This window comes from Chelonia mydas, chromosome 1, assembly GCF_015237465.2.
Source record: "Chelonia mydas isolate rCheMyd1 chromosome 1, rCheMyd1.pri.v2, whole genome shotgun sequence".
NCBI classification, from domain to species: Eukaryota; Metazoa; Chordata; order Testudines; family Cheloniidae; genus Chelonia; species Chelonia mydas.
In genome coordinates, this window is record NC_057849.1 from 61,350,911 (window position 1) to 61,378,822 (window position 27,912).

Here is a 27,912-nt window from a genome sequence, read left to right on the forward strand (position 1 = left end):
GGGCTCAGTGCTTTAATGGAGGAGGCTCTTAATACATTTTTCTTGCTAGTGAGTTTTGCTCATGGCAGGATATGGCCCTTTGAGAGTACATAGTTCCACTATTATAAAATAGTAATTTGAAGGGCATGTATTGTAAAACAATGTACCTACTTATTTCTGTTTCAACAGAGCCTAAGGACCCCAAACAAGCTTCAGCATATTAGGAGCTGTACAAGCACACTACAAAGACCTTCCAGGCCCCAGAGAGCTCAAAACTTGGGATGACATACACATATACAGAAAAGTTAAGCCAATACTATTTCCCATGCGCTTACTGTTAAGTTAGACAGTATATATAGCATCTGCTTGATATACCAGGCGGTTCCTTTAGAATTCAAGATAATTTTATATGATTTCACTCGTTTTTTGAAAATTTGTTTGTATGTGTTTAATTTTAAGGAAAATACACCTACATGTCTTGATGCACTGCTCAAAGCTAGGAAATCACGAGCTAAGTTTGACAGACTCAACTGTTATTTCATTTCACTCCCCTGCTTTTTTACTTCCAAATATGATTTAATAGACAAAATATCAGCTTTAGTTTTCTTCTACTGCTCACCCACATGTGCAGAGTTATTGACCAGCTTGTGCTGCTACACATGCGCCAGAGCACACAGCGATGATACTCATGCTACTCTACATCTGTCAAGTCCCACATTTCATTGGACCCAACAGATTTCAGTGAGACCCCAGTGACCAGACTTATGCCTGGCAGAATGGGTTGGGGAGACAAGTCTCAAATGGGACAGGTGGGAGCTATTTCAAAGAAAACGGAAACAACTGAACTCAAGAAGAAGAAAATGTGGAGAGAAAAAAAAAAATCAATATGACATGACACACATGCTGCCTGGAAAGCAATTTGGTACAGGCAGCGGATCTGGTAGGAAAGATTCAAGTCACTTGAAATAAAATAAACAACTATAATCTGGGAGAAAAAAAAACTTATTTCTTGGAAAGCCCTGGGAAGTTAATTAAGAACAGAGCAAAATTAACAGTTATTATATTTGTTTCAATTGATATTTTTAAAATGTGAGTTTTTTATAAAAATTTTCGCTCAGCAACAAGAAAAAAAGCTCTCATGTGGGAACAATAGCTAGTCAGCTCATAAAATCATTAGAGGGAATACTTTTGCTGCCTACCATGCAGAGCAGTTTTGCTTTTGGGCAATGGTCCAGATCAATTACAGATTCGATCTATAAAAATCAGGGACAGAAAATTTTGACCATTTTTTTCCTAATGCACACTAGATCAGTGAAAGGTACAGCTAATCTTAAGTCTATTTGAAATTGCTACTATTCTTTTTCAAAAGCGACACTGTTAAGGACTCACTGAAGTACAGGCACGTTGCTTTAAAAATGTAATAGATTTGTTGGTCTGCTTTCATCTTGCATTAGAAAACCAGTTAGATGGCAGAAGCCTATTAGTTACATAGTCTATGTCCACGCCAGAGCAGGAGTCTCCCCTTCAATATGATCTTCAGTGCTTTATCTATTCTAATTTTAAATGTATCATGTGACCCACAATCTCACAGAAAGGTGGATAAAAATAAAAAAAAAATCTTTTGATTTAATTGGATTTTTTAGTTATTTAATGTTTAAAAAAATAAGCCTGTTTAAAATGAAATCTGAATGCAAAACAAAATATGTTAGGGCCTAAACTTATTATAATTTGGCTGTAAATGTGAAATATGTTTTGATAAGAGAAGTTTATGGAGCCAAAACATTTAAGGTTGTTTTGTTTAATAAAAATAAACGTTACAGCTATTTTGTGTTTAATTAAATTTCAGTTACCCTCCTAATTCAGCTCGACACAAAGTGACCAAAAGTTAATTATCTCGTACAAAAGCAATATATCATATCATTCACCATTTTCTGACATACTAAAAATGAAGTTAAACTGCAAATATTAAGCTATATAATTGCTTAAATAAATGTACATTGTTATACTGTGTTTGCACGTAGAAAAAGATGCACCAAATTTAGTATAAAGGCTCCATTAATTTGAAAATCAACATGTTTTAATGGTTATACCAACCAATAAAAATGCACCTCTCTTTAGAAAGCAAGTAGAAATGGAAAAATTATTAAAATCGATTATTTAAATTGAGGCTTTTGACTTGGTGATTTAAATCATGATTTTCATCACATTGATCTAAGTTAATCCACGCAGCCTCGTACACATCCTGCATCTGTGACTGGCAGGAAGCATGACTAGATTACCTAACCTTCAAGGTTTCTTTCAGAGCTGGCCTTAGCATTTTTTTGGGTGGGCTGGCAAAACAGTTTCACACTCTTCCCCATCATCAGACTCCTATTAACCATGATCACTGCGCTACATAGAGGACTAATCTAAGGATTTTGAGGAAGATTAGTATAATGGGGCTGTGTTCTGCTTAACTGACACATTTTAACACAAAAGTGTGGGTGTCTAGGAAAGAATGGGAAGACAAGACACCCCAGAGCTTCTAGTTACAGAAGTGGAGCCCAGCTGTGGAGGGTTGTGGTTAGCTGCCAATATTTAAAACAAACAAACAAACAAACAAACAAAAAACCCAAGAGTTCTCCCAGGAAAAAACTGTCCAAGTAAGATGGATACCTAGGGACCATTAGGCACTCTGTATTCTACTGAATGTTACCACATTACATGTTACCAACAGTAATTGTCCCAACTCTCTTCCCTCTGGCTAGTATTTTATAGAGAAAACTAAGGCATAACAATTAAATAAGTTGACCACGGTCACAAAAGGGATGCTAGTCAGTGCTGAATTAGAAAACAGGAATCTCCTGTTCTTAATCTTCTAGGATGACATCTCATGGAATTCTGTTGCTCCTCCTTGTGGGAAGAGGTCACGTGGGCTACTCAGAGGAGTTAGCTCGGTTGCAGGCAGCTGATTGAGGGGGAACCTACAGTCACACTAGTACCATGAATGAATCTTGAATGCCACTGCCCCATATATTTGTAAACTGATCTCGAGTCCTCACAAAGGGAGTTGTGGCACTGGTTTTCCCAAAGGCCAGCAGTGCAGTGAGGCATAAACAGACAGTGAGTTTAAGGAAAGCTATCTTTCTCAAAGCTGTCTTAACATGGAAAAGGTCTAAGCACCTTAAAAAAAAATTTAAAAAAATCAGGCCGATATTCTCCTTTACACTTCTACGTCCCTCAAATACAGAGATAAGGAAACCAGCATTTTGGCGTAATTTTCAAGTCATTTTGTCCCAACCAGCAACTTTGAAATGGCATCTATGCTGCACATCAAAAGAAAGGAATCCAACATGTGGCAAGCCTTTGAGTTTTACCTTCTAGAGCCACTTCAAGTGACAGCGCTATACAGTATCACCATTATCAAGTCAATAAATAAATATATAAATAAATAAAGCCTATATTATAATACAGACAAATGTTTCCATTTTAAAAAAATAAGTTCCAGAAGTCCAGCCCTATTGCACAAACCTGTAATAAACCACTTTTAAAGAACAGTCAATGAAGAACCAGCTTCAATGCTTCCAAAGAGTCAAAACAGATTGAGGGGGAAAAAAATACTAGAAATGAGACTTATTGTAAAATGTATCAGTTTGCTTTTTAAATAGTCTTAGATCTTTAATAATGAAGATAGATAACTGAATATTTGATCCAGTGTTATGCAACTATATAGAGCAGCACGCAACTATTGCACAATATATCTACAGGATTTCCAGTAGAAAGGAATATATAAAAAGTTCTATCACAGAAGTCCTTGGACATTAATTTTTGGTGCTGGATTCTAACAAATCTTTTGCTTCATTTATTTTTGTTGCTAAGTATGGAGATCCACCTGAAAAAAAGGGAGAAAAATAGATTTATATCAGTATGAAATACAAAACCATTTAACTTAGAGCATCCCTTAAATTATTGGTGATGTGGTTTATTAGTTTCCTCCCTCTCCAAAAAAATCATTCATAAGCTTACGTGAAAATGTCAGAGATAAATTAAACTAGTGGATAAGTAAACAGAACAAACATGCAATAAAATCTTAATCACTGTGAAAAATAATGCAGAGCAGCACTCTCCTATCAAAGTGAAGTCCTCATGAACAGTCTAAAATTATTCTCTCAAATCATCTTATATTTAGACTGAATGCATTGTTCCTGCACCTGTTAAGCAAGGTCAGCTAGCCTGAACAGTTCATCTAATGAGAACAGCCAGGATTTTTTCCCCCCAAGAAATCAGAGGCAAAATGTTATAAGCCAATTTTTGATACAGAATCATTAAGAACATACACCAAGCCTATTCCATTCTAGATTCAGAGACAGAGAAATACCAGCCAAAAGATGTCACATTAAAGCTATTTAAACACAGTAGTCCTTCTAACTTCTGGTCCTGAACAGTGTCATTGCTTTATGCTCCATCTAACAATCTGATTACAGTTCAGTGGTCTTTGTGTTTGTTTTTTTACTCTCCCCTTGAGTGTCAACCATCTGCCTACAGTCACCAAAAACAACATTATAAGGTCTGTATCAGTATCTCATCACTCACTAGAACACAGCTCTATCTTTAAAAAGAAAAGGAGGACTTGTGGCACCTTGGAGACTAACAAATGTATTTGAGCATAAGCTTTCGTGAGCTACAGCTCACTTCATTGGATGCATGCAGTGGAAAATACAGTGGGGAGATTTATATACACAGAGAACATGAAACAATGGGTGTTACCATACAGACTGTAACAGAAGTGATCAAGTAAGGTGAGCTATTACCAGCAGGAGAGCGGGGGGGAAAAAATCTTTTGTAGTGATAATCAAGGTGGGCGGGCCATTTCCAGCAGTTGAGAAAAACATCTGAGGAACAGTGGGGGGGAGGGGGAGGGGGTAGGATAAACATGGGGAAATAGTTTTATTTTGTGTAATGACACATCCACTCCCAGTCTTTATTCAAGCCTAAGTTAATTGTATCCAGTTTGCAAATTAATTCCAATTCAGCAGTCTCTTGTTGGAGTCTGTTTTTGAAGTTTTTTTTTATTGAAGAATTGCCACTTTTAGGTCTGTAATTGGGTGACCAAAGAGATTGAAGTGTTCTCTGACTGGTTTTTGAACGTTATAATTCTCGACATCTGATTTGTGTCCATTTATTCTTTTATGTAGAGACTGTCCAGTTTGGCCAATGTACATGGCAGAGGGGCATTGCTGGCACATATCACACTGGTAGATGTGCAGGTGAATGAGCCTCTGATAGTGTGGCTGATGTGATTAGGCCCTATAATGGTGTCCCCTGAATAGATATGTGGGCAAAGTTGGCAACAGGCTTTGTTGCAAGGATAGGTTCCTGGGTTAGTGGTTCTGTTGTGTGGCTGCTGGTGAGCATTTGCTTCAGGTTGGGGGGCTGTCAGTAAGCAAGGACTGGTCTGTCTCCCAAGATCTGTGAGAGTGATGGGTCGTCCTTCAGGATAGGTTGTAGATCCTTGATGATGCGTTGGAGAGGTTTTAGCTGGGGGCTGAAGGTGATGGCTAGTGGCGTTCTGTTATTTTCTTTGTTGGGCCTGTCCTGTAGTAGGTAACTTCTGGGTACTCTTCTGGCTCTGTCAATCTGTTTCTTCACTTCAGCAGGTGGGTACTGTAGTTGTAAGAATGCTTGATAGAGATCTTGTAGGTGTTTGTCTCTGTCTGAGGGGTTGGAGCAAATGTGGTTGTATCGTAGAGCTTGGCTGTAGACAATGGATCGTGTGGTGTGGTCTGGATGAAAGCTGGAGGCATGTAGGTAGGCATAGTGGTCAGTAGGTTTCCGGTATAGGGTGGTGTTTATGTGACCATCGCTTATTAGCACCAAAGTGTCCAGGAAGTGGATCTCTTGTGTGGACTGGTCCAGGCTGACGTTGATGGTGGGATGGAAATTGTTGAAATCATGGTGGAATTCCTCAAGGGCGTCTTTTCCATGGGTCCAGATGATGAAGATGTCATCAATGTAGCGCAAGTAGAGTAGGGGCATTAGGGGACGAGAGCTGAGGAAGCGTTGTTCTAAGTCAGCCATAAAAATGTTGGCATACTCTGGGGCCATGCGGGTACCCATAGCAGTGCCGCTGATTTGAAGGTATACATTGTCTCCTAACGTGAAATAGTTATGGGTGAGGACAAAGTCACGAAGTTCAGCCACCAGGTTTGCCGTGACATTATCGGGGATGCTGTTCCTGATGGCTTGTAGTCCATCTTTGTGTGGAATGTTGGTGTAGAGGGCTTCTACATCCACAGTGGCAAGGATAGTGTACATTGCCATGTACATTGGCCAAACTGGACAGTCTCTACGTAAAAGAATAAATGGACACAAATCAAACGTCAAGAATTATAACATTCAAAAACCAGTCGGAGAACACTTCAATCTCTTTGGTCACTCGATTACAGACCTAAAAGTGGCAATTCTTCAACAAAAAAACTTCAAAAACAGATTCCAACAAGAGACTGCTGAATTGGAATTAATTTGCAAACTAGATACAATTAACTTAGGCTTGAATAAAGACTGGGAGTGGATGTGTCATTACACAAAATAAAACTATTTCCCCATGTTTATCCTACTCCCCCACCCCCACTGTTCCTCAGATGTTTTTGTCAACTGCTGGAAATGGCCCGCCCACCTTGATTATCACTACAAAAGATTCCCCCCCCCCCGCTCTCCTGCTGGTAATAGCTCACCTTACCTGATCACTCTTGTTACAGTCTGTATGGTAACACCCATTGTTTCATGTTCTCTGTGTATATAAATCTCCCGACTGTATTTTCCACTGCATTCATCCGATGAAGTGAGCTGTAGCTCACGAAAGCTTATGCTCAAATAAATTTGTTAGTCTCTAAGGTGCCACAAGTCCTTCTTTTCTTTTTGAGATACAGACTAACACGGCTGCTGCTCTGAAACCTCTATCTTTGTACACTAAAATGTGGTTTAAACATCACTGTGCCCTGAACAACCTTTTCCTAAGCATCTGTTTTTATGAATGAAAAATTATGAACAACATTTAAGGATACAGAAAGGACAAGTATCAGTTCTAGATGCCTGGCAACAGAAGGAGGTGGGACTTCCAAGACTGGAGAACTTCACTGTGACTTTTAGATCAGGAGTCTAAACCACTACAAACTCATTCCCAGATAGGGTTGCCAACTACTGGGAGTCTCCCGGAATCATGCCCCATCTCCCGGAGGCTACCGAAGCCAAACTGGGAGATTTTAGGTGCTGAAAGTCCGGTGGCGGCAGTGGGGCTAAGACAGACTCCCTGCCTGCCCTGGCTCTGCACCACTCCCTAAAGTGGCTGACACGTCCCTGTGGCCCCCTTAGCCCAGCTGCGCCGCCGACCGGTAGCTGCCCGAGGTCAGCGCCTCCCGGCTGGAGCCTACACCCCACACTACCTCCTGCACCCCAACCCCCTATCTCAGCCCTCCACCCCAGGCTCAGCCCAGAGCTCCCTCCCACACTCTGAACCCCTTGGCCCCACCCCACAGAGCCCATACCCCCTCCTGCACCCCAACCTCCTGCCCCAGCCCATTGAAAGCGAGTGAGGGTGGCGGAGAGCGATCGATGAAGGGAGTGGGGATGGAGTGAGCGGGATGGGGCCTCGGAGAAGGGGCAGAGCAAGGCATTTGGATTTGTGTGATTAGACAGTTGGCAACCCTATTCCCAGATCTAATACAGAAACAACTGAATGAAGTCCATATATTTTAAGTGTGTGCTGTACTGTGTTTGTGTGTTTGGGGTGGTGGGGTTGGGAGGGGCAGAGGGGGGAGAATGCTTACCAATACATATGTAAAGTTTTTCTGATAAATTGGGTTTCAGTAAGGAGTGGGGATTACTGAATTGAATGTAGCTTGTCTATGCCCCTTTGAGAGCAGAGGCATGAAAAATAAAATAACTGCAAAAAGCAGTACAAGCTAGAGAAATATTAACTACAAGCTAGAGAAATATTAACTACTTTAGTGTATATCATCTTCAGAACAGCGATTGTCTTAATATGTTGGTACAGCACCCAGCCCAAAGGAACCAAGATCCTGATGGGACTCTCTGGGTGCCACTGCAATACAAATGATAATGTTTGTCAATCAAAACTTTTAACATACTGTACTCTAAACTGTAGCTCTGACCATCATAATATATTACAAATATAACAGAGAATTCCTTTCCTATTTTCAATATACCCACTTTACAGAAAAACAAATTAAAAAGCAGAATGACAGACAACATCGAAGCAGGACTGTTTAGCCGTTAGCAATCTAAGGAGATAAGGCAGCTGAAAGAAAAGTGCTTACTCAACACCTTATATTGCCAGCGGTCAGTTATCTTTTTCTTATGATGGTTAGGAACAAAATCCTGTGAATCTGTCAACAAGAAATAAAAAACTTCACTTCCCCCTTTTGACTTTTGAAATACAGTGCAATTCTACCATCTGTTATTGAAAAGTAGAAACAGGAATGAACATATGGGCTCTTTCTCAAGCAGCTGTAGTGTAGTTAAAGTTATAATAAGCCTTTCTGTAAGATAAATTTACATTAAAAACCTGGCCAATTAAAGCAACTGTGCCCAGCTTTACAGTTTTCCAGGATGGGTTTAAGAAACCCAGAATCTGATATATTTAGTGATTATAGCACATGTCCCTCAGAGACTTGTGTGCTCATATATTTATGGCCAGAAAAAACCCAGTTCAAGCATTTTTGTGTAATGTAAGTGGGAACTTCATGGCTAGTGTTTTCCCTTCTTCAAAGCTCCTGGAAAACTAACAACTAGTGAAGTACTGATCTAGAAAATGAGCTCAGAAGGCAGCAGAGTGACCTAGTGCTACTATGGCATATGGAGCTTGGATATCGGTCTGCTTTATTTATTAGAGAAAACAACAACATATAAAAGCTTACCTGTAAGTCTCACTACTAAATATACAGCACATAATTTCATGAATTACATAAATGGCTAGCTACAACCAGTTTAAGTAAACTGAAAGGAGCTCGTAGTATGTTCTTTCCACCCAATATTAATGAAAAACAACAGTGTACCTTTATCAGGGTGATTCAAAATCATGATTCTCCTATGAGCTGTTCTAATCTTGGCCTTGTCAGCAGATGGACTGTAGAAATAAATTAAAGTGCTTACCATAGTGTTAAATTCAGATTGTAAATGATCAGTTTGCACTGACTTCAGACAATTTAAAACTAGAGGTTTTCACCATCTTGTGGACAAAACACACAATTGCACCTTTTGGGATGTAACATTTTAATAAGCCTTTTAAGACATTTAAGGAAGTACACCTCTTTTGTATTAAAAAAAAAAAAAAAAAAAGCGCAGCCAGTACAGTGAAGGAATACTGACAGTTTTTGTCTGTTCCAAAACTCAGCAGTTCCTGCCATATACACTACAGAGACTGTATCAGCACAGTTATGTCAGTGTAGCTATGCCAGCACTACACTGACAGAAGGGGTTTTCTGTCAACGTAGGAACATTACCTCTCCGAACGGCATTAGCTAGGTCAACGGAAGCCCTCTTCCCTCACACCTCTAATTGATGTAGCTATGCTAATATAACTTTTCATTATAGACAAAGCCTTACACACATTTAACTGGTTTTCCACCACTGAACAGGGAAAAATGATCCCCGGAAAATGGTTATTTACGACCAATGACAAAATATATAATATTTGTTGTAACTATGAATCTATACAGAGTATTATTAAAATAATTCCTCATCCTGGTGAGATCCGAAAACTCTGCATTTTTTGTTTTTCCAAAGCTGTTCAATGTGTTATACTCAGGGACATGTCAATTTACAAATGCTACATAAAGCTGCTCCTTTCAATGACAGGAAGATAAAATATGTACTTCAACTAAATTAAGTGTGTACCTTACCAGCAAATAGCCACTTATGGAAGCATTGTGCTAGCACACTAACAGAGTTCCTTCTGGTTTGAAGAGGAACATTTGTATTTGAAGCTGTATGGTTTAGCTTTTTTAAAATTAGTTGACATGGAAAATGTAGCCACCATTTGCAACAACATTTACCACTTCAAGAGAAGCCAGAGGAAGGCAGCTTTTTGTCACTCCACTAAAGAATGCTATAGGGTAACACCGTTTAGTGGTACAAAATTTCACCAGAGAAGGCAAATACATACTGCCCCCGCCTTTTCTTTTTAGCCTAAGTCTCCAAGAGCAGAGGCTAATACACACTTCCACCCCATTGCCCCCTTTTTAGCCGAAGGCTCCAAGAACCTAACTCCACTATCTGTGCAGGAATGCCAGGTCTCAGCCTAACTACAGTCTTGGGGGGGGGGGGACTCCCCTAAATATTGTAATTTTTACTCTTCAATCACAGAAAAATCAAAGCCTACATATGTTGCAGAAGTGGTGCACAGAACTGCACTAGAGAAGAAAAAGCGATGGGAATAAAAATTAGGCGGTCAGAGGCCCTGAAAATTACATAATAATTGAGAAATAAGATTATTTGTATTTAAAATAATTTTATATCAAACTCTTAAAGAGCACAATTTCCCATTATTTCAACCTATAAAGCGGTTAATAAATAGGCTGCTGTAATCTAGTGGATTGAGCACACAATTAGAACCAAGTTTAGCTGAGTTCTGTTCTCAATTCTGCAACTCACTGTGTGACCTGTGACAAGAAACAATCTATATACTTCAGTTACCCCACAGGCATAGTTCTCATAGGGACAATAATGTTTGCCCTCCTTAGTCTGGGGATTTCAGACCTACACTGCTAAAGGGCACTAAGTGCAAAGTACTATTAGAATCCAAAAATGAGTATTAATGTATTGTTAAGGTTAGAAATTTTAATGCTCAATAGTCAGGTTATGCCAAAATTGCAGTAAAGTAGTGCAGTTCTGTTCTGAAAAATGACTGATAAAATGGCATGTAACATCAAGTTTGCTTAATTTACCAGATGTCACTAATCTTGCAAACTCAAAACCCTTTCTTAAACATCACCAGTCATAAAGGTTCTGCATTGCAAGTTACACTGACAAGCCTCAGTTTCATTAGTGCAACCTTACTCATTACCTTCAGGAAGGTTACACAGGGGTAACTGATTGGCCTTGTACATTTGGTCAGCCATATGTCTCTGGATATATATAGGAACAGATCTATGGAGTAACGTGATGCTATTTTCCAGTCATTTTTCAGAGTATAATCACACTTGAAGGTTGAATACATGACCTCAACTTTGTCCCGTGTGTATGCACTGATTATACAATCTACTGTACTACTTCTGAAATGCAATAACTTATGATTTTTCTACAATCTTAGATTCTATTGTATATTCTTGCTATCTTTTTATTATTTCATACTTATTTTTATTGATTTATACCAGGGGCGGGCAAACTTTTTGGCCTGAGGGCTGCATCGTGTTTCTGAAATTGCTGTGCCTCCCCCAACAGCCAGGCATGGCCCGGCACAGCCCCTGCCCCCTATTCGACTCCCCCCTGATTCTCGCCCCCTGATGGCTCCCCCGGGACCCCTGCCCCATCCAACCCCCCCCGCTCTCTGTCCCCTGACCGCCTCTGGACCCCCCTGCCCCTAACTGCCTCCCACCGCCCCATCCAACCTCCCTCTCCCTCCTGACTGCCCCGCCCCCAGGACCCTTGTCCCATTTGCCCCCCCCCCCGCTCCCTGACTGCCCCTGGAAGCCCCGCCCCTAACTGCCCTCCATTGCCCCATCCAACCCTTCCTCTCCTTCCTGACTGCCCCCCCCCCCCCGGGAACCCCTGCCCCCATTCAACCGCCGTTCCCCATCCTCTGACCGCCCCAACCCAATCTACACCCCTGGCCCTGACCACCCCCGAACTCCCCTGTTCGGCCCTCTATCCAATCCCACCCTGCTCCCTGCCCCCTTACCGCGCTGCCTGGAGCACCAGTGGCTGGTGGCACGGCTGCATCAGGACAGACAGGCAGCCGCGCAGCACAGAGCACCAGGTCAGGCCACGGTTCTGCAGCCGCGCCGCCCCAGGAGCTTGCAGCCCCGCCGCCCAGAGCATTGCACTGGCAGCGCAGTAAATTGAGGCTGCAGGGGAGGGGGAACAGCAGGGGAGGGGCCAGGAGCCAGGCCGGATGTGGCCCACCTCTGATTTATACACTATGTAATTTTTCTAGCTAACATATCAATACTTTTGTCACCACTTACATACCATATATTGAAACAGTATAAAGATTTCCTTTGGAAAAAAAAAATCTTTATTTTATCTTGTAAGCTGTCTGTTGAGACAACAATATGTACATTTTGAGTTTCTCTCATCTAGAACTAGCTAACTTACAATTCTCATTGGACTTATTCTGTAAATCTGGAAAGTTCAGGATGTTTGCTTAAAACAGGGAAGCTAGTAACATCTCCTATACTTAGATACCCTAACATTTTCCATTATAAAAGGTTCCTGTGTACTTCTCTTTGAAAAGCTCTCAACTCCATTGGCTGCAGCAGGCAGACATTATAATACTTCACTTATAATGCCTTCCCCATAAATCTCAAAATTGAATTAAGCCCCAGAACCATTGCAAACTAAGGATTTCCTTTTTACAGATGACAAAAATGAGGGACAGGGATTAAAACAACTTGCCAAAAGTCACAGGAATTTTATGGCACAGAATAGGGAATCACAAGACCCAAGCACAAGACCATTTTTCTTCCCTTATGGAGACACCAGTTACTGCTCCATAGTAAATGCTGAGTTCCATTTTGCATTTAAAGTACAAATTAATCCTCTGTTTTACGTACACAGCCTCCACAAAATTGTTGTTTATTTCGGGGGCACAGAATGGATTTTCTGAGAATTTACAAGTCCAGTAATTAGTGTGAGTTAAAAATTCATTAAAATTAGCCTCTAAGAAATTCAGCATCTGTCAGTCTGGATGTGGGGGTCTGGATGTGGGGGCTCGAGTGCAGGGAGCTCAGTGGGGAGTGGTCTGGGTGCAGGGGTGAGGGTCTGGAGGTGGGGGGGTCTGGGTGCAGGGGGGCTCCGGGTACAGTGGTTGAGGTTCAGTGGGTTTTTTGGGTATGGAGGGCGAGGCTAAGCGGGGGTGTCTGGGTATAGGAGGTCTGGAAGCACGGGGGTTGAGTGGATAGGGGGAGCAGCTCCCTGTACAATGACCCCTCCCCTTGTATGGGGAGGGATGAGGGTAGGAAGCAGGGGAGGATGCTGAGCTTCATGCAGCTAGGTGAGGTTTCTGAGCATGGGTCTGACACAGCCCCACCCACTCCTTGTAGGGGAAGAGGAAGTCCTATCCTCTCCTGCCTCCCGCCCAGACAGGACTAGTAGCTGATCCCGGCTCAGGGTAGGAGCCACTGGCTGGGGTGTCCCCAACCCCGTGGTGATTAACCTCTCTGCTGGCTGCTCTGGGTGCCTGAAACAATGTACCTGTGCTGCTAGAGAGTGGTGCATGACTGCTCTTGCAGCTTCCCTGTCGGAAAGTCATTTATCTGTGGGGAAGCAAAGAAATCTGCAGATGATATGAATTGGCGCAGAATTCCCCCAGGAGTAATATGTCCCTTCTTGCGTCAACCACCATTCCAGAGGACATGCGTCCATGCTGATGACAGGTTCTGCTCAATAACCATCCAAAGCAGTGCGGACCAACGCATATTCATTTTCATCATCTGAGTTAGATGCCATCAGCAGAAGGTTGATTTTCTTTTTGGTGGTTCAGGTTCTGTAGTTTCTGCATTGGAGTGTTGCTCTTTTAAGACTTCTGAAGACCTCATCCCTCTCAGATTTTGGAATGCACTTCAGATTCTTAAACCTTGAGTCAAGTGACGTAGCTATCTTTAGAAATCTCACATTGGTACCTTCTTTGCGTTTTGTCAAATCTGCAGTGAAAGTGTTCTTAAAAGGAACAACATGTGCTGGGTCATCATACAAGACCACTATAACATGGAATATATCGCAGAGTAGGAGACATACGATTCTCCCCAAAGGAGTTCAACCACAAATTTAATTCATGCATTATTTTTTTAAATGAGCATCATCAGCATGGAAGTACGTCCTCTGGAATGGTGGCCGAAGCATGAAGGGACATATGAATGTTTAGCATATTGCACGTAAATACCTTGCAATGCTGGCTACAATAGTGCCATGCAAATGCCTGTTATCACTTTTACATCATTTTGTTTTTGAGTGCAGTTACATAACAAAAATATCTACATTTGTAAGTTGCACTTTCACCATAAAGAGATTGCACTACAGTACCTGTATGAGGTGAACTGAAAAATACTATTGCTTTTGTTTGCCATTTTTACAGTGCCAAATATTTGTAATAAAAAAAATAATATAAAGTGAGCACTGTCTACTTTGTATACTGTATTGTAAATGAAATCAATATATTTAAAAATGTAGAAAAACATAAAAAAATGTGATAAATTTCAATTGGTATTCTATTGTTTAACAGTGCGATTAAAACTGTGATCAATTTTTTTTTAGTTAATCACGAGAGTTAACTGCAATTCATTGACAGCCCTAATTCAAAATTCTTGTTGGCAGATTAAGGAGAAAAGTGACAATTGGGGCAAGTAAAGGTTCTATGACCACATACTGGCTGGGGCATCAGTACTTTAAAAGGCTCCCCAAGGGACGGCATTCTTGCCTCTTCTCCACTGCACACTAAAATAGTACTAACTGGGGAAACTGAAACAGAGCATAAGGGATACCTTTAAAGTGCATAGACATTGGAATTATGGGGTTGGGATCTCCCATCCCTCCTTTACATAGCACCAGTTCTCTAACACAGACCTCTGAAACAATAATTCAACTGCAAATTAAGGTCCAGAATCACCAGTACATCGACTGCTATGAACTGTTCTGTCAAAGCAAACCAACTTTAAAGCCATCTAAATGGACCAGTAAGCTCTAACTGCAATGCACTACTCTGGTGTACCAGTGAATCTACCCATAAATTTAATTTTAATAAGTGATTTAAGGTTGCTAACGCATATCTTTAAGTCATCCAAAATACCATGTGGTACCATTCTCTTTGGATTTCTTGTTTAGTGTGCATGTATGAAATATATATTTTCAAAACCTAAGGAAATTGCAAGACAAAAAATACATCAAGGAGGACATAATTTTGGGACATATCAGTTAAAGACCCTTACGGGAATGTTGTAATTAACTTTAAATGTAACCTTAACTCTCAATCGCCTGGATTAATAAGGGTTAGATATGGCATCATTACAACATTCCTGTAATTAAAGTCTAATTAATGTTAAGGTTACACAAACAAAAATCCAGACATGTTAACATGTTGGAACTGCACAGTTAAGGCAACCAAACAATCTTAACTCTGGCCTATAGAGACTTCCTGCAATAATCATGAAATTATGATTAAAACATTTTAGCATTTGTGGCCCCAGATAAGATTAGATTAAACTGTTTTTAAAGACATTCAGGACTTGCCCTACCCTTTCCTGCCTTCCTGGAGTTGCTATAGGGAAGAATAAAGGTGGTTTGGGTGCCTCAGTTGTCCATTTCCATATGTTAAAAGAAATCCAAACATGTTTAAGTGTAACCTTAACTCTTAATTGCCTGGGTTTGTAATGCTTGGTATTGGGGATAATCACAATATCCCTGTAATGTGTTTTATCCTTAAGTTACACATGCCTACACTCACCCTTAAATTCATCCTAATACGTTATATAGCATCCTCAATTCCTTTAACCACAATAAAAAAAGATGTGAAGAGAGATTACACATACATTTGAAATGACAGACTCAATGGAATTGCTTTCTGCATTACTGATGCATTAATACAATCCACAGTATTGTAAATCTTGATTTTTAGTGAGATCAGAGTAGATGATCATGTTGATCAGCATAGTATCTGTTGTTCTGATTTATATTTACAGCATTTGTCCTCTACTGCTGTAAGTGGCCTGAAGGTATGACAAAAGTTGCGTGGCTGCCCATTTTATTGTATGTTTTTTTCCAACCAAAATACAACCTTAGAATGGCATATAGAACACAATTTTTGTTAACAAGTTAAAACTGTGAGCACCATATAGCCCTATTCTTTCACCTTACATTTCTTCATTCAGTTTGGTGATAAAACAAAAACAGTATTAATGCAGCACACCTACCTTATGCCTAAAATAAGACTAGCTTCTCGTCTACTCATTTTCTGTTCAAATCCTCCTTTATAGTATGATGAGAAACTCTATGGGGGGAGTGGAAGGAGGAGGAGGGAAGAGAGAGAGGAAAATAATTAGTTCCACATACATAGGTGTCATGATCTCAATGCTATTCTATTACCTTAACAAGGTTGATTAGCATTTGATTAGATTTCACTTCAAGTGATGAAACTACCGCAAAACAAATATGGTTTAAAAGGAACTCTGTCAAACACTGAAAATCTGACCTCTTAAAAGTTACAGTTTGTGTTTTTACAGTGTCCCACTGATAATGAAAGACATTAATTGTTGCAGCCATTGATTTGTAGGGTTGAGAGTCTCCCTGCTCCTTGGCAGGGGAACCCTAATTGTCTAAATGCTGGGTAGAATGAAATTGCACATGAGCACAGCCCTGGGCTTCATGTGCACATAAATTCATGCCAACTTAACTTTCCCTGCCATTTGGGATTATTTGCTGGTTTTTTCCCAGATCAGAAACTGAGATTTTAACCACTGTTTAAAACAACGGAAAGAGAAAACTTGTTTTGGAGAGTGAGGTGTGGTAAATTTTTTTTAAAGCAAAAACTGTAGTTGTCCAGGGAATGGAGTGAGGATAAAACTGATGCTTATCAACCGTAAGTGTGTTAAAATAAATTATTGAAATACCATAGCATAACTAAAGATATCAGTGGGGTTTTTTTTGTTTTGTTTTTTTTTAAATAAAAAGAATTAGGGACTAGTCCAGCATCGCACAGCCGCAACCCTCTAAGTCAAACGAGCCTCAGAGACAACAGATGTAGTTCCAAGACAGCCTGACTATTGGGAGCTGGAACCCAGAAGTCAGTTAAGAAGACTGAAGTTTTGTTAACTGCCAAATTTATCAACAAGTAAGCTTTACAAAAAGTAAGTTTCATCCTTTTATCATCAAAGTGAAGTCTGGCTTCAGAACTGGGCTTTTTATCCACAATTAAAATATGCCTGGCACTTAATGAAACACGTTTTCAGTTAGCTACTAAATATACCTAGTAATTATCAATAATAAAATGTGTCATATTTATACAGCACCTCATCCCAAATGAATTTACAAACACTCATTTAAATTACATGCACTTATAAGGCACCTATTATGGTATCTAAGCAAACTTCATAGTTAAGATTAGGAGCAGATAGTCTCCCAAACCATACTGCTTACACAAGAGGGACACTTCACCTATTACCAAAAAGCAGCCACCTCTGAGCTAATACACCGCAACATTACGGCTTTAGAAAGGCAGAGAATTTAGTATCAAATAAAATTTCAGAGAGCACACAGGGCCTGCTAGTGCCCACTGAAGTCAATGGAAATCCTCCCAATCACTTCAACGGCCATTGGATCAGACCAGTGGTTCTCAACTCGCGGGCCACTTGCAGCCCAGACCCAGCTGTGTGGTAAAAAAAATTCAAAGTTTGCCGGTCCCAGCAGAGGGCAGGGCCAGCCGAGGGATAGATGGCATCATGGAGCCCTGCTGGAGCGCTAATGCCATCAGGGAAGGCAAAGCAGCTGGTGGCAGCCTGATGCTTCTTCCCTCCCCGGGACAAACGGTAGGGTTGCCAGGTGCCCAGTTACCACGTGTGGGGGAAGGCACCGGGCCAACAACCCATGCCAGCCATAGGCGTAGTTTAGGGGGGCATTGCCCCCACCACCTCTCGCAGAAATAGGGGGTGCTGAGCAGGACTTGCTCTGCTCAGCCTGTCGGGGTGGGCGGTGAGAGGCACAGGTTCTGTCCTTCCCACACTGTGCCAGCTCACTCTGCGCCTCTCCCTGGTGGAGGCTGGCAGCTCTGGGATGCTGCCTCCTGCGTCCTGGTGCCTGTCATTGTCCTCTTCTACGTGTGCCGGGTCCTGTTTCTGTACAATAGTGAGTGCCTATGTGGGGTCAGGGCAAGGTAGTGCGGAAGGAAGAAGGATGGGATAGGGCAGGGGGAGGAGAAGGGAATGGGGCAGGAGGGAGTGGGACAGGGGCAGGGGACAGAGGGGAGAGGAAAGAGGATGGGGAGGGAAGAGGAAGGGGATGGGGCAGGGGGAAGAGAAGGGGATAGGTGATGGAAGAGTGGGACAGTGGGGAGAGAAAGGGAGAGGGGATGGGGCAGGGGGAAGAGAAGGAGATGGGGCAGGGGGAAGAGAAGGGGATAGGCAAAGGGAGAGGGATGGGGCAGGGGGAAAAGAAAGAGATGGGGATTGGAGAGTGGGACAGGGGGAAAAGAAAGGGATGGGGGAAGGGGACAATGGGGAGAGAAAGGTGGGTGGGGTGGGAAGAGGAAGGGGATACGAGGATGGGGCAGAGAGAAGAAAAGGGGATGACTGAGAGCCACTGCCAGTGAGAGAGCTGTCTCCTAGCTTCTGGGCATCCGTGCCAAAGGCATCCATAGAAATGGGGGGGGGGGGCAAGTGCCCCCACACTAGCCACAGCTGTGTGTCACCTCTGGGGGCAGGATGAGCATGCTCCAGGCTGCAGTGCGCCCTGGACTGCCTGCAGCAGACACTGCCCCCCTGCCCAGCCCCTGCTGGCCATGTCCAGACCCAGAGCTCACAGCCAGAGCAGGAGGCTGCCCTGCAGGTCCTGTCTCCGGGGGGAGAGCTGGTGCGGGGTGGAAATTTGTCCCATTGTGGCTTCCAGCTATGATCCCCCATGGCTCGGTGGGTGGGATTAACACTGCCCCTTACTGTCTGGGAGCAGGTGTCGAGGAAAATGTGCCCAATTGGGCAGCCACAGCAGGTAGGGTGGCATATATATTGCGTGGATGCGGCCCACATAACACAAAGAGTTGTATATGCAGCCCACAATGGTAAACAGGTTGAGAACTACTGGATCAGACCCTGAGAGAGAGTAGAACATTACCGCCTAAAGAGAAACTTGGCAATGATACCTTACTACTTCTCCCCCCAGTTATTAAAGATGACAGGTAACATTTTCCAAAGCACCTAAGTCTTCTTTGAAAGAGGGACTTAAGTGACTTATTTTCCAAAGCATCTAGGAGACTAAGTCCCATTTTCAAGAGACTTTGGTACTTAGGTGCTTTTGAAAACGTTACGCATCATCTCTAGCATAGCTCTCTAATGTGACAATGGAATACTGATTCAGTGCTGATGGAGAAAAGTCTGGTATGTCCCAAATTATCTCCACCTTCTCCCACAGGACCTTACCCCTGCCTTTAATAGGCTCCATTTGAGGTGCTGACCAGTGCTCATTAACTTGAGATCACAACCTAAGTCAGTGGTGGGCAACCTGCAGCCCATCAGGGTAATCCACTGGTGGGCTGCAAGACCGTTTGTTTACATCGACCGTCCGCAGGCACGGCCGCCTGCAGCTCCCAGTGGCCGCGGTTCGCCATTCCCAGCCAATGGGAGCTGCGGGTGGCCGTGCCTGCAGACGGTCGTTGTAAACAAACTGTCTCGCGGCCCACCAGTGAATTACCCCAACAGGCCGCGTGTGGCCCGCAGGCTGCCCATCACTGGCTTGAGAAGTATGGCTGCAAGACAAAATACAAACTCCTTTTTATAATTGTAAACATTCTTCTTATTCGTGCCTAGGAGCCCTAGTCATGGACCAGGACCCCACTGCACTAGGTATTATACACAAAAGACAGTCCCTGCTTAGACTGCTTACTTCAGGGAGCCCCGATCTTTATAGTTTCCAAAAGGCATTAAACAAGTGTTTGCCCTGTTCTTTTGAGAGGAAGACACTCAGGCTGGCTTGGACCTTTAAAATCACAGCTAGGTCATTAAGGACAATGGTTTCCTTCTCAGGGGATGCTTATGGCACAAACAGCCCCTTTTTTAATGAAAGTCCCAGTCCTAAAGAGATTTGAAGCTTCCTTTTTAAAGCAAAAGAAATCAGACTAAAAGCCATCTTTGTCTAGGTTAGAGGCATGGGCAAGTGAGGACAGAACATTCCTAAAAAAAAGAGGTAGAAAGGCAGTTTTCTAGCTACCAAAGAAGAGAGAGGTTTGATTATCCATCTCACTTACACGTGCTACTTGGACTAAAATAGTGAAGTGTTTTCATGAAGCAGTGCTACTTTTGGTATTTCCCTGTTAGGAAAACTCCTCAAAGTGATAAGGGAAGGACATTTCAGGCACCTTCCAATATTAAAATCAGCCTACCACATCTGCAATCCTTGCTGGGCTGGAAAGATCACACAAATGAGCTCTCCACTTCCTTATACTTCTGATATTCTGGGCCCCATTTAATCTTCTAGGCATGTCTTCCTTACATGTTGTGCCCTATACAGCCCATGAGAGTTAATTCAGTTTCTTGCATGAACTCTATTAAAAGGTGAAAAGAAAATGGTAAATAGCTTTAGGCCCACTCTAAGTGTATGGTTTCCCTCAACAATCTCCAAAAAAAGGCTGTCAGATAGGGAAGCCAAATTTATTTGGGCTGTGACATCTTTAAAGACCTTCCCCGACTCGCGTAACCCACCTTTCTGTTACAATTTCTGCACCAATAAGAGATATTCGAGTGTCCTTATGTTTTAGACTAATCACCACACCCCATCTGTATAGAAGCTATGGTTTTTATAAAATGTGTAGGTGTTTCAGTATCCCCAAGTCACCACAATCTCTCACTGAAGAGACAATACATAACTCCACAAAATAAAAGAGTCAGTATATATATTCTGCTAGATATTAAGAATACTTAATGGGGAAAAAACTATGTTAATACAGATTTAAGGTTGCTTGATGGTATGCTGTCCCCTTGCAGTATCCTGAGTTGAACAAAACTCACACTTCTGAAAACCAGGAAATGCCTCAACACCCCCCACTCCATTAGCGCACACACTTTAATTCTGCCAACCCCACAGTTGCTGAAATATACAAGCTCTTCACCTTCTTTTAACCACCCATTCACACTCAGCCACAGGATTCCATCTAACAGTATTAAAGGCTAAAATAAGGGGAAATGTGGGGGGGAGGGGGGAGGAGTTGCCTGCACCACCTGCCCTCTACCCTCTTCAAGCAATGTATCCATATGCACATGCTCACACTGGCTCCTGGCACTATAACATTCAGGAGGTTCCAGATCCTAGTGTACACTCACTCATACAATCAACTTCCCAGAAAGAATACCACACGTGTACAATTTAAGAAACACTTCTCGGCCTTTTACAACTCCCTTACACTTACTCAGAGGATACCATCTCAACCTACACTTTCATGTAACCATCATTAAAGCATTAGAATCCTCTCCTATTCCACCTCACTACTGACAATTGCCATTTAATAAAAGCCCTGTACCTTGCTACTGACGTAACCTACACCATTCGACATAAAAAAGTGATGCATCCTGGAGGTACACATGCAGGTCTTCCCTTTCCTCACACGTTTCAGAGGGCGCAAAACACAGATCTCCTCGTATCACAACCACAGCCAATTTATCTGTTTTATTGAACTCATTTATACTTTTGGCCTTTACATCATTCCCTAGCAACAAGTTCCACAGGTTAACTTGCATTATGTGAAGAACTTCCTTATGTTTGTTTTAAACCTGTTGCTATTAATTTCAGTGGGCGATCCCCCAGTTGCGTGTTATGTAGAATAGCACTTCTCTATTTACTTTTCCCACACCATTCATGATTTTATAGACTTCTAATCTCCCCCCACACCCATCATCTCTTTTCCAAGATGAACAGTCCCACTCTTTTTAATCTCTTCTCATATGGAAGCTGTTCCATAAGCCTAATTATTTTCATTGCCCTTCTCTGTACCTTTTCCACTTCTAATATTTTTTTTTTGAGATGAGGTTTCCAGAACTGCAAGCAGTATTCAAGGTGTGGGCGTACCATGGATTTACACAGGGGGATTATCATATTTTCTATCCCTTTCCTATTTTGTGCAAATGTGTTCAGAGTACTATCCACCATCTATGCAAGTGAAAAAGTGAACTTAAATTCACGATTTGGGTCTCCCAAAGACTTAGTGGCTGCCATGCACTACTTGGGTAAAACTGACCAACAGAGATCGATCTGACCCACGTCACAGCAATAGATTGCTCACTAGTTCTGTGCAAACCCCATTAGAAACTATTAGAAAAACAATGTTGTTGTTTCAGAGCTTATATATCTGGAACCCCAGTTCAAACAACCCTAAGGGTGGGGGAGGTGTCACTAACCCTACTCCGCACGCCCACAAAGCATAGCAAATTTCCATACAAGCACAAAGATTTTAGAGCGCTTAGAAACATCCTCCTCTAAACAGGAAGGATGGATGGACAATGGATGGAAAAGGCTCCTGTGCCCGTCCATCTGCAGCACAGGAGGCTCTGAAATGTGTGAAGTGACCAATTCATCTCAATAAGGTGTTTTCAGCTGAATGAGAACACCTCATGGAGATTAATACAACCTGAAACAATAGCTCTGAGACACGTGAATTGCTCCATTCTTCCCAATAGGTGTTATATTGCCCTCCTGAGTATGGGAGAGCCTCTGATATGCATGAAGCATGCCTGTTTTCAGCTCCCCACCCAAAGGGAGAATACTCCCCCAGATCCTGGCTCACATGGGGGCAGCGGTGGGGAAGAGGGGGTCCAACCCCTGTAGGTGGGAACATACTCCACAGATCCTGGCTGGGGCAGCCAGAAGGGCTCAGACACGCCCAAAGGGGCAAGGCCCTAGACCCTGGCTCATATGAGGAGGGCAGGCTCAGGACTCCCTAAAGGGGAAAAGCCCCCCCATATCTGGGCACATACGTGGGAAGGAAGAATCCCTGCCTCTGTTCTCCTCCAGTCCCCCTGTCTCTCAACCCACTGTCCCCCTTCCCACTACTCCTACCTTAATCCCCAAGCCTCCCTCCCCTACCACCCACCTCCATTCATCCCCCACCCCCGTTCCCTTCCCCTCATTGCAGCTCCAAACCCCTCTCCTCCCTTTCCCCCACTTCTCTTCCCCCTAATTACCCCATCCCTCTCAGGAAGAATTCACATCTCTAAATTTTCCCCAAAGGCTTTGGGAGGTGCAGGGTGGTTCGGGGGCAATGGCAAAGCTGTGGCATGCACTGGGGTGAGGGAGCACTGGCAGAGCTGTGGAGTGCCACACTTCCCTCACTTGAACCCCCAACCTCTTCCCCTCCTCTACCACCCATCCCCACTCATGCCCCTTCCAATAACCCTGTTCTCTTCACTGCAGCCCCAACCCCTCCTCTCATCATATTCCCCCACTCCTCCACCCTTCAATGCACCTCCCCTCCCAGAAAGCATTCACATATCCAATTTTCTTACCTTGAATTCTTTGATTACACCCCTGACCCCCCAAAATGAAATTACTACCCATGACTCATAAATTGTACCCAACCTCCAGCCACTCAGTCCAAAACTCCTTTTGTCACTGCGGGGGGGTGGGACAACAGGGGGAGAGAAATGAGGAACTTAACCTTAGTTACGTTAATGGATGGATGAATTCACAACCATAAGGAGGTCTGTGATTCATCTAGTCACCAGTACTTTTCAGTGAAACAGAACAAGGCAGCAGAAGGAAACTATTTTTTGGCAGGGACTGTAACTCAGGAACCTGCGAGTCAAATGACTCCAAGTTTGGATCACTAACCCTACCCCGGCACCCTCACAAGGCACACCAAATTTCAAAGCAATCCAATTCACCGTTCAGACTTCACAGCACTTACAAGAATTAAGCTTTAAAGCGGGCAAAATGGCAGGAATGGAAACCCACTAGCTGTTTTTCTGTATTGGCACATTCACAGTGTAAAAATGATTTAGTGGGTGCCATGCACTAGCTTGGGTAAATCTTGACAGCTTGAAACCATTTTGACCCATATCACATCATCAAAAGTTTGATCTCTAGTGCTGAGAAAACAAAACAAACATTCAGCATTTTTCAGGGCTTCTCTCTCTGAAATCCCAAGCTCAAATGACTCAAAATTTGGCTCGCTAACTCTACCATGAATCTTCCTGAAGTATGCCAAATTTCAAAGAAATCCAACTAAGAAGTCAATTTTAGAGAACTTAGAAAGATCACCCTTTAAAAAGATGTCATGATACAACCTATTGTGGCACTCTGTTACCACTGTAATACTGCATATGTTGCAAATCCCAAGATTCATTTCATCTTCCCAGACTTTTCAACATCTTTACTTTACACATTGTGTTAGAACGGCTGACTTGAGTTATATGAACCACAGAAGATGTGATCCCCCAATCTCATTCCTAGACTCTGACAGTCACATGATAGCCTGACTGAGCAGAATCCCAAACTCCAACCGGAAAGGAGAGAACTGCAAACTAATTATTGTAGTACTCCATGTTTGCCAAAGAGGGGATATATTCATTGTGGAAGAGGGAATTTCCATTATTGTGCATACTGAGGGCCATGGACGTTCATTTTGCCTTAGAATTAATATGGTTATAGCTCAGTCTTCATATGCATCAACAATTCAACAAGGTAGTGCCATTGAAATACCTCTTCTTTATCTATGTCTTATTTTAAAAGTGACTGAAGTTATAATAAATGGTAATATCTGCCTCAGTAATGCAAACCAATGACTAATTAATGTTTCACTCTTTTTGATGACAACAGGCTCATATCACCACAGAATAAGCAGAACAGTGTAAGCAGCACTAGTGACATCAGTGGCAAATGACACTTTGAAAAGCTAAGTTAATTGGAAAAAAAGTGTTTCTCTGGAAAAGCCGCATTACAGGAGATGGTAGGTGAGGTAAACACTTAACAACCCTCCCACCCCCCAAAATTCCTCTAATCCTTTCACTGAAATAACATATTACAGTAGAAACTTGAAGGCTGGACTATGGTAGTGTTTTTACTTATGTATATATACTTAACTGCAGTAAGTTATAGTTAAATGGAAAGTAGTGATTCAAAGCAAATTTCAATAGATTTCAGTTACTAATCTTAATTAAAAGATTACCAGAATTGTTGACTATATATGCTTTTTGCTTACATAAAAAATAGGTAAGAGACGCAAGATACAGGCATTTTAAATGACCATTTAATAATCACTCAGCATGGGTTCAGTTAGTGATCTGGAAGAAAATCAATATGTTGTTTACTCTTATCTGTGAATGTAATTAACTGGGAATTGTTACAAACAAATAAAATTAGGATTAGGGTGAGGTCTCTGATTATACAGAGCCGGAGGTGAACCACAGGGAACTACAGCCCATATCCAAGGGTCCCAAAGTTTCCATGTGCTCTGCTAGTCTCTCCTATAATGTTAACCATAGACAACTATGCAACTATTAAATGTATTCTCCAGCAGCATGAGCAGCAGTAATTATTGCTGTGATAGCTACTAGTTCAGTAGTCAACACTGTCCAGAAAGCAATATGTTGTAGACAGAGGGGACTAGAAGGAACTACCTTATTATGTTCTCTAGCTTTGAATCCTTCTTCACAAAAACCATACAGATAGAGCACAAAGGAATTTGGGCAGCAGGGGCTTCTGCAGGATCCTAGGGAAAAAGTACCCTATATGCTCTCTCCTTCCATAGTTGGAAGATGGAAAAATCAGTTTTGTTCTGCTTTACCCACATCTTCTGAGTCACAGGCAGAAAATAATTAAATTGATACATTCTGGGAAAACATATCCCAACACAGATACTCAAGAGAAAGAAGATACTTGTAAAACAGAAACGCCAGAAAATGTTGGTTGACTGTTAGACATTTTTTAATGCACATACTGGACCATAAATTTATAACACACTTTAGAGAAAAACAAAAGCTGTTGTTCCTGCCCCGGCAAAATTAATCTAAATAAGACACACAGAGGAAATAATGGCAAACAAGAAAGAGAACAGAGGGATGAAGGTTATAACAAACAAACACTTAACATGTGAGAGATGCTGAGTATGATGCTTGAAATTTTTAAGTTTGCAAATAGAGGAGGACAAGTCAGAAGAAAGAAACTGCACTGACTGGAGATCATCCTTGCAAAGCTAGCCAAAAGAAAGATTTAAAGAAAGAATTTGAAGGGAGGGGGGAAAAAAAAAAAAAAAAAAAAACCTTTTACGTCCATTCCAATCAGGTGTGCGTGCGCCGCGTGCATAGTTGTCGAAAATTTTCCCCCCAGCAGCTCCTGTCGGGTTGGCTGTGGAGCCCCTGGAGTGGCGCCTTCATGGTGCTCAATATATGACCCTGCTGACCCGGCCTCTCCCCAGTTCCTTCTTGCTGGCTATTCCGACAGGGGTAGGAGCGTGGGTATTGGAATGGACGTGAACAACACATCTCAAAGAACAACAGTTACAAGAAGGTGAGTAACCATTTTTTCTTCTTCAAGTGCTTGTTCATGTCGATTCCAATCGGATGACTTCCAAGCTCCATCCCAGAGGTCGGGTCGGAGTTAAGGAATCGCAGATTAGAGCATTGCTCTGCTGAAAGCTGCATCATCTTTAGTGTTCTGTGTGATAGCACAGTCAGAGGTGAACGTATGCGCCAAGGACCAAGCAGCTCTCCTGCAGATTTCTTGTATCGGGACCTGGGCCAGGAATGCAGCTGCCGAAGCCTGTGCCCTTGTGGAGTCAGCCTTAAGGTGGGGCTGGGACCTTGGCCAGCTCATAATGTGTGCAGATACAGGCTAGGATCCAGGAAGATAATCTTTGAAAGAGACCGGGAGTCCTTTCATGTGGTCTGCCACCGCCACGAACACCTGGTTCGACCTCCTGAACAGCTTTGTGCGCTCGATGTAGAATGCTAATACCTGCCGAACATCCAATGAGTGCAGCCTTTGCTCTTGGGTACTGTTGTGGGGCTTGGGATTGAAGACAGGTACAAAAACGGCTTGTCTAGTATGGAATTGTGACACTACCTTAGAGAGAAAAGCCAGGTGAGGTCTGAGTTGCACCTTGTCCTTGTGGAAGACCAGGGAGGGTGGATCGGAAGCAAGGGCCTTTAACTCCGACACCCTCCTGGCTGATGTGATGGTGACCAGGAAGGCTACCTTCTATGACAGGTAGAGAAGGGTGCAAGATGCCAGTGGTTCGAATGGGGGTTCCATTAATCTGGAGAGGACCACGTTAAGGGCCCATGCCAGAAGAGGCTGTCTAACCCGAGAATATAGCTGTTCCAGGCCCTTAAAGAAACACCCTACCACACGGTTAGCAAATATGGAGTGTCCAGACATGCCTGGATGGAAGGCCGAGATAGCAGCAACCTTGATGGATGCCACTGCCAGGCCTTGTTGGTTGAGGTGCAGAAGGTACTCCAGGATGAGTGGTATAGACGCCTGGAGTGGAGGAGTGTGATGTTGGGTACACCAGCAAGTGAACCGCTTCCACTTGGCTAGATAAGTGGATGATTCACCTGGTGGATGGTTTTCTGCTGCTGAGCAGGACCTTTCTTACTGGTTCCGAGCACAGCTCATTGGGTTTAGCCATGAAGCTTCCAAGCCATGAGATGGCGGGCCTGAAGGTCCGCGTGGTGAAGGCGACCGTGATCCTGCGTGATCAGATCGAGGTAGAGTAGTAACACGATAGGAGTGTCCACTGACAGCTCCAGAAGCATGGTGTACCAATGCTGAAGGGGCCATGCTAGGGCCAGCAGAATTACTACAGCTCTGTCTCTGCAGATTTTCAGCAGTACTCTGGGCATGAGTGAGAATGGTGGAAAGGCATACATGAGACGGTCTCCCCAGGGAAGCAAGAACGCATCCAAGATCAAACCCAGGCTGTGATTCTGAAAGGAACAAAACATTGGGCACCTCCTATTGCTCCTGGTAGCAAACAGATCGATTTGGGGAAACCCCCACCTTTGGAAGATGAAATATATGACATCCGGACGC

At 42.8% G+C, this 27,912-nt stretch overlaps 1 protein-coding gene across 4 annotated transcripts in view; it reads right to left on the minus strand.

Moving 5' to 3' along the window:
- Window positions 1–1,761: 1,761 nt before the first annotated feature.
- Window positions 1,762–27,912, minus strand: part of DNAJC15 (DnaJ heat shock protein family (Hsp40) member C15) — a 45,684-nt gene continuing 19,533 nt past the window's right edge. For 2 of the 4 annotated variants that reach the window (XM_007061318.4, XM_043533320.1), the window contains exons 4-6: window positions 16,101–16,177; window positions 9,033–9,103; window positions 1,762–3,850 (exon numbers count right to left, since the gene is read on the minus strand). In XM_007061318.4, coding sequence (XP_007061380.2) covers window positions 3,780–3,850; window positions 9,033–9,103; window positions 16,101–16,177 — 219 coding nt within the window. In that variant the 3' untranslated portion in view covers window positions 1,762–3,779. Of the gene's footprint in view, window positions 3,851–8,294; window positions 8,364–9,032; window positions 9,104–16,100; window positions 16,178–27,912 lie in introns of all 4 variants that reach the window. The other 2 variants (XM_037894610.2, XM_043533315.1) reach the window with 2 other exon arrangements.